This window comes from Lactuca serriola, chromosome 4 (genome assembly GCF_051521515.1).
Source record: "Lactuca serriola cultivar US96UC23 chromosome 4, Lser_US96UC23_V15, whole genome shotgun sequence".
In the NCBI taxonomy this organism is placed as follows: Eukaryota; Viridiplantae; Streptophyta; class Magnoliopsida; order Asterales; family Asteraceae; genus Lactuca; species Lactuca serriola.
The window spans coordinates 38,063,209-38,073,110 of record NC_136411.1 but is presented as its reverse complement, the minus strand read 5'-3'; the positions used below and the strand labels follow the sequence as shown (position 1 = coordinate 38,073,110).

Sequence of the window (9,902 nt, the reverse complement as noted above, 5' to 3'; positions counted from 1 at the left end):
CGTGAGTATGGATCGGGTGAAGATAATAGTTTTAGATCCGTGAGTAGGGATCGGGTAAAGAGGAAAATTTTAGATACGAGAGTTTAGATCGTGTCGTTGTGAGGATCGATGGGGGTGGGATAAGAGTTGTCGTTATATGGTGAAATTGTACAAGTTTGAATGTTCTATATTTATAAATATATGATATAACATTGTGGGATGAAAACCCTATATGCTCACCAGGCTCCCAAGCCTGACCCACTCAGTTTTCTTTGTATCACAGGTATTAATACGAAGACATATTTCACAGAGAGATTTAAAGGAGATATAAATCATTAGTGTAATTGAATGTAAGTTCTGTTTATGCTTATATGTCTGTATCGGAACATGACATCCCGAGGTTTTATTATTAAATGAAAATACATTCTCTTCGAGAAATGTTTTGATAAGTTATTATCATATCTTGTTTTGGGAACACTATTTTCTTTAAAATATTATTCTGATTTTCAAAAACAAGCATAAACAAATCGGTCTTTTCTGGCCGTGAAATTGGGGATGTCATACAGCCTCACGGCAAGATGCAGCTGTTGGAGATCCCCATATGGAAGTGGGAGGATAATACCATGGATTTCATCACGAAGTTACCCCGGAATTCACGTGGTGTGGATTCGATTTGGGTCATCGTGGATTGATTGACCAAGAGCGCGCATTTCATCTCGATTCAGGAGAGTATTTCTGTAGAGAAATTGGCTGAGATTTATATCAGGGAGGTGGTAGCACGTCATGGGGTGTTGGTTTCAGTGGTTTCTGATAGAGATGTTCGGTTTATTTCCATGTTTTGGAAGAGATTTCGTGATGAGTTGGGTACTCATCTCCATTTCAAAACATCATTCCATCCGCAGGCCGATGGTGAGAGCGAGCGGATGATTCAGATATTAGAGGATATGCTTCGTGCATGGGTTTTGGACTTTGGTGAGAGTTGGGATACATATATTCCATTAGCAGAAATTTCATATAACAACAGTTATCATACCAACATTGATTGACCTCCTTTTGAGATGCCCTATGGGAGGAAATGCAAGACCCCGATTTGTTGGGGCGAGGTCAGTCAGTGGGTTATGGGGAGTACCGAGATGGTACTCAAGACCACTGAGTTGATTCAGCAGGTTCGGAGTAGGCTCCAGAAAGCTCAAAGTCGGGAGAAGATTTATGCCCACAGATGCCAATCAGATTTAGAGTTCCAGGTAGGGGACATGGTTCTCCTGAAGGTGTCATCTTGGAAAGGTGTCATCTGATTATGCAAGAGGGGCAAGTTGGGCCCCACGTATATTGGTCCTTTCAAGGTTTTGGCTCGGGTGGGCTAGGTAGCTTACCGCTTGGATCTTCCTGATGAGCTCAGTCAGATTCATAGCACGTTTCATGTCTCTCATCTACATAAGTGCTTACTGGATGATTTTGTAGTGGTATTGTATGAGGATATTCAAGTGGATGATCTCCTGAATTATATTGAGAGATCGGTGGTGATTCTTGATCGTAAGACAAAAACCTTGAGGAAAAAGGTTATGAAGTTGATTAAGGTGCAATGACAGCACCGCAAGGGTTTGCAATGGACTAGGGAGCCGGAAGATGAGATGAGGGAGCACTATCAAAGTTATTCGGTGCAACGGACATCGAGGACAAAGTCTGATTCAAGTGGGGGAGAATTGTAACACTTGGATTTTTGTAAGTTTCTTATTCCATCCTTTTTATTTAAAAGTTCTCAATTTGGTCTCTAAGCTAGTACGTGGGAGTACTAGGTTGTACGCTTGGCGTACTGGCCCTGGTGGATCGCGCCTTTGGTTCACGTACGATGGGTGTACAAAGGGTACGCACGAAGTACGTGTGATTAAGTGAAACCCTAATTTTAGGGTGTTACGCCCTATTTAAACCTTGTAATAGCCTCACTAGGTCATGTTTAGACAGCCTCCATTCTCTCTTGTCCAGACTATCGAACCCTAAGTGAGATCTTGAGAGTTTGAGCCTTAAAGTGTGATTTTTGGTGCTTTGTGAAGGAGAAGAAGGAGTGAACCATTTGGAGTTGTGCTTGGAGCTTAAAGATCTGAGATTTGCTCTCCATTTGCTTTCCTTGTGAGGTAAAAAGCTTCCATCTTGTTAATACATGATGTTAGATCTAGTTTGGTGCCATTTTGTGATTTTTGAGCCCATGGTTTGATTGTTGAGCCTCTTGCTTCACTCTGGAAGTGATTGATGGTAGATCTAGGATCCTTTTGGCCCCTTTTTCCATAAAAATGCAATCTTGGAGGTGTTTATGGACTCATGCATGTGCTAAGTCATTTATTAAGCTCTTTTGAGCTATAAGAGCCTCATTAAGCCATGCATGCACGTAAAGTTGGAAAATTTACGTGATAATCCACCTTAAGGAAGTCAGATCTGAATTTGGGTTGAAGTCTTAATCGATTAAGAGTTGAATTGTGAAAGTTGGCCAAGTTGGTGGTGTACATCGGGCGTACAAGCAGGTACGTTGTGCATACAATCCCTAAAGCGAGTACGCTGAGCATACGAGTTGGGTACACCCTATGTACTCAGCAGTGGGCTTTAGTATTGTGGGCATCTCGGATATGTGCCCATATTGGACCTTAGTAGTCTTGTTTTTTGTTGGGTCACCAAAATTTTATTATTGCGCTGTTGATATTTTATTGGACTCTTTTGGTTGAAGGCCCATGAAAGGGATTTGGGCCTAATTTGGAAAATTGGGCCACATTTTGGCTTTAGGTGATTATTTTGGAAATTGGGCTTTTGGACAATTGGTTTGGGCCATGGCCTTGGGACAAGCTAGGTAAAGGGTAAAAAGGTCTTTTACCCTAGTTTGGACTCTTAGTGTGAGTCAGGATCCAATTATTAATCGGATGTTGTTTTGTGATTATAGCGTGGAGACTTTTAGCGGGCCAGTGGTCAGAGTTTTATCTGTGAGATTCTGCGGTGTGAGGTGAGTTTCCTCACTATATTTAGTGGGTCGAAGGCATCAATGTCGGTCCATGATTATTGTGGTAGGATGCCAGATGTATTGGTGACTCTTGCATGTGGTATGTGCTGGTATGTATACCGAGCGAGGCTCGATTTCGGGCGAGGCCCGATGACTATATTGTATGCTATTGGTTTGTGGTTATTGTATGTGTTAGCATTATTATATGTTTATATGTTATTATGTGTATTGGGCGGGGCCCGATGTCAGGTGGGGCCTAATGAATGACAGATCTGTAATCTGAGCAGGGCTCAATGTCGGGCGGGTAGGGATGTCAACGGGGGCAAACGGGACGGGGAGTGCATCCCCCGCCCCTGCCCTCGAAATTTCCCTGTTCCCCCGTCCCCACCCCCGCCCCCGAATCCCCTTTATTACCCCCAACCCCGCCCCCGTTCCCCGTCATCGATAGTTTATGGGTTGCCTTTTTTTTTTTGCTAAAAGAAGTTGTTATTTAGGCTAAAAGAAGGTATTTTTAAGTAACAAATAATTATTTATAGCAAAATTTTATGTGTTAGAAATGAAAAAGTTATGAAATCTTAAAAACATTATACTAACAACTTAAAAACGTGTTTTTGATGAATTTTGGAAGCTTGAAATCATGCTATTATTTATTATATTTATATAATTAATATATGTAAATATGTGTGTATTTTATTAACGAGGTCCCCATGGGGGTTTCGGGACGAGATTGCCTACCCCCGCTCCCGCCCCCAAAATTAAAATGGGGGTTAACCTTGCCCCCGCCCCCATCCCCATCCCCGATATTTTTTTAAAAATTTCCCCAAACGGGACGAGGTCCCATGGGACTTTTTGACATCCCTACGGGCGGGGCCTGAGGTCGAGTGGGACTCGATGTCGAGCGAGGCCCGATTTGGGGCGGGGGCCCAGTATGTGTTTATTTATGTATGGTATGTGGTATTTTGGGTAACTCACTAATCTTTGGGCTTACAGGTTTTCGTTTGTGTTTTAGGTACTTCCAGATCGAAAGGGAAGAGCTCAGGATGATTGCAGAGCACACACCACTTTTTTCTACACTTTGAGAATTACTCTGATATGTTTTGATGTATTGATATATTTTGATCTTTTTAGGGTTGTATAACAATGTTTGTATTAATGTGTTATTAAATCAAAAATGAAATTTTTGGGTCTTACTTTTGGGACGTTATATATTTGAACGTTTGCAACTAATATTCAAGAATTGGATTTTTATTAATATCAATTTAGTGTCTGACTTGTTATTGGTGTGATCATATATGATACTATGTTATTGACAATATTATTTTATGATCATTTTTCAGTATATGGAATCAACAATAACTTGAACATTTATTTTACCTCATAACATCTTTGATTTCACCTAGCATGTTGACCAATCATTCGTAGATTTCTCCCATTTTGGGACGTTCACCGTCACAAAATTTGCTTAACAAAAAAATAGGTTTGTAATAGCCAAAATATTCTCAACCTGTAACACTCAAAATCTTGAGGAGCAATTGTAAGGAATGAATCCCATTTTGAGGACTGAACACTGCATGTTGGAGGAACCAACACAACGTGTCTAGTTAACGAAAAGTGTAGTTCTCATTAGGGTCAACATGGCGTGTTGGAAGCTGGGAAGGAAACCCTAATTTTAGGATGTTGCACCTTATATAATCTCTTTGAGCCCCAAGGGCTGGTCTCCTTAACAGCCTCCATTGTCACTAAAACCCTAAAATCGATCCCTAAGTCTCTTGGTGTTGTTCTTGAGCTAGTAAGAAGTTTTTGGTACTCATTTTTGGCCTTGGTGAAGGAGGAGGAGATCTTGAAGTTGTCGTGCTTAGTGGATTGGCTTTAGATCCAGAATCATCTCTTTTTGGGCAAGCTTTCTAAGGTATCAAGTTTGAACCTTGACATATAGATGTTTAGATCTCCTCATATTGTGCTTTGTTATGCTTTTGGTCCCTTTTTGGGTTGATGAAAGATTGAAGTCATTTTAAGGGCTTATTACTCCATATTTGAGTTTGTTTTGGTCCCTTTGAGCATAAAGGTGCAAGCTTTATGAGATTTTTGGTGTCATGCATGCATTAAGTCAATTATTAAGTCCCTTTTAAGCTTAAGAGCTTCATTTAGACATGTATAAACGTAAGTTGGAAAATTTACGTGGTTTTCCAACTCAAGGAAGTCAGATCTATGTTTTGGGGCTATGTCTTCAAGGCTTGAGTGCTTATTGGTTAATCCCTTGCATAATCAAGCTTTGTGATTTGGGTTTTTGGACCTTCTTGGTAGTCCCTATGGGTAAAGATGGAAAGTTTACCCTTCTAAGTCTCATTTTGGTCTAGATCTGAGCTTGGAGCTCTTGGAATCGGAGAAAGTAGCTTAATGTATTAAGTTGTTGGAATTCAGGAAAACACGGCGTGTTTCTAGGTCAACACTATGTGTTGGCTGGGGTTTTCCTGACTTTTTGGATGCTATTGGAACACGGCGTGGCCAAGAGGCAACACGGCGTGTTTGATCAACATGGACTGTTGACTTTGACTTTGACCAGAAGTTTGATCAGAGTTGGCCACAGGATATGTTGGGCCATGTTTGGGCCTTGGTTGATTATTTGGCTTTTGGGTCTTTCAGGTTGTGAGTTTGGGCCTTAGTCTTTGACCAAGCTAGGTTAGGGCTAAAATGGTCTTTTTACCCCGAGTATGGATTTATGGATATGGATTGGAACCAAATGTTGATTGGGTGTGGTTTTGTTATTGATAGTTCGGGGATCGATCACCCAGCAGCCTGAGATTTATCTGTGGGATTCAGCAGTGCGAGGTGAGTTTCATCATTATGTTTAGCGGGTCAAAGGCACCAATTTCGGCCCATGGTTTGCTATGTAGGATGCTAGATGTCTACGTGACTCTTGCATATGTATGTGCATGTATGCTTACTAGGCGGGGCCTAATGGTTATTCTGTCTCCTAGTGCCTGGTTATGCATATATGACTTGTACGTGGGCGGGACCCAATGATTGTGCAGTATGCTACTATCTTTGTGATTTTCGCATGTGTTTGGATGTTATATGATTATATGGTTATATGTTTAGTTCGCGGGGCCCGTTATGCAAGTGTGGGTGGAGCCCGTATCTCAGTGGGTGGGGCCTGTTTTATGCTTAGTTTTGTATGGTATGTGGTATCTTGGGGAACTCACTAAGCTTTATGCTTACGGTTTTCAGTTATGTTTCAAGTACTTTGGTTTGCTATTGGAAGAGCTTGGGATGATTGCAGAGCACACGCCACATGTTTTCGCATTCTGTGAATTACTCTAAATTTATGATGTTTTGATAAATCTCGATTAACTTGTTTTTATGGAAGTGTTATGTATTAACGATTTATTAATCAAAAAATAAAAATTTTATGTCATTGTTTTTTGGGACGTTACACAACCACTTCCCAAAACTCGTTATCTTTAATCGTATCGACGACTTTTTCCCCCAACTAATCGAGTGTTTTCGTCCCCACTTTAGACCAATCATTCGAGATGGTTGAGACTTGAGACTCCTTGTGTACACTACATGTCTCTAACCGGTGTTAGCTCCTTCTCAACATTACTAACACATTCATCGAGTAAGACGGATCCCGTTTTTTCACACGAAAGGGGTTTGTAGCCATACGGGCTTTCTTGATGGCGTTAACCATTTTAAGAAATTATGGGTTGCATAGCACGTTGAAAGGAATCATGTTTGCATACAACTCTCGAATGATCTTCAAATCCACCGCATTTCTCTCTAATATGCCAAAAGTTGCTTCAATGTGCCTATTTTGTAATGCATCTTTGCATCTTTGGAGAGTACTGAATAAAGTTTTGACACTCCACAACTTTTTACTTCTTTAACCTTCTTCTATAGGTTGTTCAACTTGTCTCGATCTCTAACCATGATTAAGCATCTTTTAAGCTCAATTTTTCCCCACATCGGGACCAAAAAAAATGGTCATGAATTCTGGTGTAGGAGCTCGTGAACATACCTTTACAGTGATTGCAAATCCACTTTTTAGAGGACCTCCTTCATTCTTCTTGTTTCCTATCCACTTTTTAGCACCTCCTTCGTTCTTCTTGTTTCCTGTGTCAACAAAGGTTGCTTCATCAAGGAGTGGCTTAGTAGAATCTTTCTCTTCGGTTGGTTTTTTTGCTTGACCTCCTATTGATAATGTTGTGTTTTGTACCTCATCATCAAGGTCAATGTAACTTTGTGTGTCACTCACTATGGTCTCACCGTCATCTCGTGGAGTATTGCTATTCTTGCCAAATGCCATTTCAGAATTTGAAGATTAAACAACTGATTTTAAAGAAGACAAGAAGTATAGAAATAGAAAAGATGTTGATGATGAAATTCAAAATGCTTAACAAGGTATCCATACATGTTCATGGCTTAAGAGTGAAATTGAAAGATGTAACTATGTTGCCACATCATATCATGATATCATCATCCATCTTCTACCTATGAAAGGCTACGTGATCAAATTCAACAACCAAAAATCGATGTCACGACATACAACTTACTATTACTACAAACATAAAACTTAAAATTAAAGCAATCTTCAGTTTACAAAAGTACAAAATATCAGTCACAACTCACAAGTATTTAAAAACCTCCAAAAATATATAATATGAACATAAGTTTTAACGATTCCAAAATCCACTTCCAAAACCACCAACAATCAAGAGATGCTACTTCCCCTTCTTTGAACCGGTTTATAAAGTACAACATTCACGTATTTTGACCGAAAACGATGAGAGAACCCAAGAGCCACAACTGACCGAGGTGCCTCTCTGTTCTCAATGTAAAGATGATTCAGCACCACATGTTGTGGGTCGGGCAGTCGGGCAGCTGGGTCGCCGTTTTTCGGGTAGCTATAGCTTAGAACTGTGTGTTGTAGGTGTTGTGGGACTATGGGTGGGTCCCGCCCATCATCTTCGGTTGCAGTGTAGATGTTGTTGTAACTTGCATCCGGTGATGTTGGGACTTCAAATCCAGCCACCACAGGTGTTTCCTGTGATATGATTGTGTACACTTGTCGACTTGCTATTGATTTTGAAATATAATTATAAAAAAAATAAAATTAAAAAGGGTTTGGAAAACTTACCTGATCTTGACAATGAGAATTGTTCATATTGAAGCGAAATATAGATTAAATTCTAATAGTTCCAAATCATCACCTAATAGTTTAACCTGAAAGAAGATATGGGAGCTAAAACATATCAGAAATTTGAGGTTATTAATCATCAAATTCCCTAAAAATATGACAATGTCAGAAACAAAGTTGGGTTTCAAGAATAATGATACTACATCTTCTATTAACATAGGGTTCAAATGCTTCCTTTGAAAAAGGTATCTATCAACGTCATGCATTTCAAAGTTTCACTAGGCCCAGATGTTCGATGTGCTTAAATGAATTTGTGATTTTATCAAGATATGGTTGTCAATGGCCTCCAGGAGAAACACAGAGATTGCACATGTATAATCATAGGAAAACTACCCAACTACACGTCCTGAAAGAAGATTAGCTTCTAAAAAATTCCTCGATTGTTAATACAAAAATAAGAATTAAAACTCAATTTTAGGGTTAAAATAGAACCTAACTTCAAACTAATGATACAAATCCTATTCTAGAAAATTGATGTTCCTAAGTATCTAGGATGAATTCAAGAAAAAAAAAATATTCGGTTCGGATTTCTCAACAAAATCGGGACTCCAATTTTGGGACGTGCAGCCCTAATCGATCGAATCTGTTATATGCATATATGCCGATCAAATATTCTCAAATTTCAGAAATTTCATGTTGTATAAAAGATCTAAGAAACATAGAGAATTGGTATTAATTCTGAATTCGCATAATTCGAAACGAGATCAAATTAAAAAAATAATTAAAAAAAAATGCAGAAGAACAAAACGAGGTGGATATATCGACGAACCTGTTGGATCAATGATTGTTTGATTAGGCTTCAGACTTATAATCCTTCACAGTCGTGGAATTTCACTTGTGCAATCAAGAAATTTCTTAACAAAAACCGGAAACCTAAAAATCGCAAGAAAATGAAGGCTATGAGCAGAAAATGAGATACTGAGCGAAAAGAGGGAAACCCGAGAGGCCGAGATGAAAAGAGATTGACTTTTAAATGGACCGAGTTTTAATCCGAATTTGAAATGGGCCTCCTAGAGATCCACAATTCGTGACCTATTTCTTTTTAGCTCGTTTGATTTGGTATATTACGAAACATGAGACATTGAGACGCATAATTATTTAAGATTGATCTTGTTTATGGAGTAAAATGTTAATTTTTGGATTGTATAAGCATAATCTATTATTATGTTGATTGGAAGTAAACAACGGTTAAGGTTTTATTATCAATTATCATCAATAAAAGTTACATATTTAGGGTAAAGAAAATAGCTAAACAACCCACAACTAAAACGACCAAACAAAAACAAACATAAATATACTTAACATCTCTCCTCAAAATCACATGACACTTCATTACCCGTTGTCCATTGATAATTTGTGAGACTAAAAACATAAATGTAAAACTAATAGAATATATATATATATATATATATATATATATATATATATATATATATATATATATATATATATATATATGTTCAGGTTCATTTGAAACCATTCTAATTTTGTGAGACCGTGATACCAAATTTAAAAATAATTTTAAAATGCAAAATAACTGGAAAAATCCAAAAATTCTTTTTTTAAATATTATTTTCGGAACTTGAATTAACTAAAAAAAATCTCGTTTTTTTTTAAAAAAATACGTGAAATATTCTAATAGAATATTACACTGTACATATTCTAAAAAATAATTTTAAAATGCAAAATAAATGGAAAAATCTAAAAATTCTTTTTTTAAATATTATTTTCGGAACTTGAATT

General features: G+C 38.3%; 1 protein-coding gene across 1 annotated transcript; it reads right to left on the bottom strand.

Annotated features, from left to right (window-relative positions):
* Nucleotides 1-7,517: 7,517 nt before the first annotated feature.
* On the bottom strand, nucleotides 7,518-9,115 carry LOC145101346 (5'-AMP-activated protein kinase beta-2 subunit protein). Its single transcript, XM_079038534.1, has 3 exons — nucleotides 8,929-9,115; nucleotides 8,100-8,185; nucleotides 7,518-8,006 (listed from the first exon to the last, which is right to left on the bottom strand). The coding sequence occupies exons 2-3, from the start codon at nucleotides 8,124-8,126 to the stop codon at nucleotides 7,674-7,676; spliced, it is 360 nt and encodes a 119-aa protein (XP_078894660.1). The 5' UTR covers nucleotides 8,127-8,185; nucleotides 8,929-9,115; the 3' UTR covers nucleotides 7,518-7,673.
* Nucleotides 9,116-9,902: the final 787 nt, after the last annotated feature.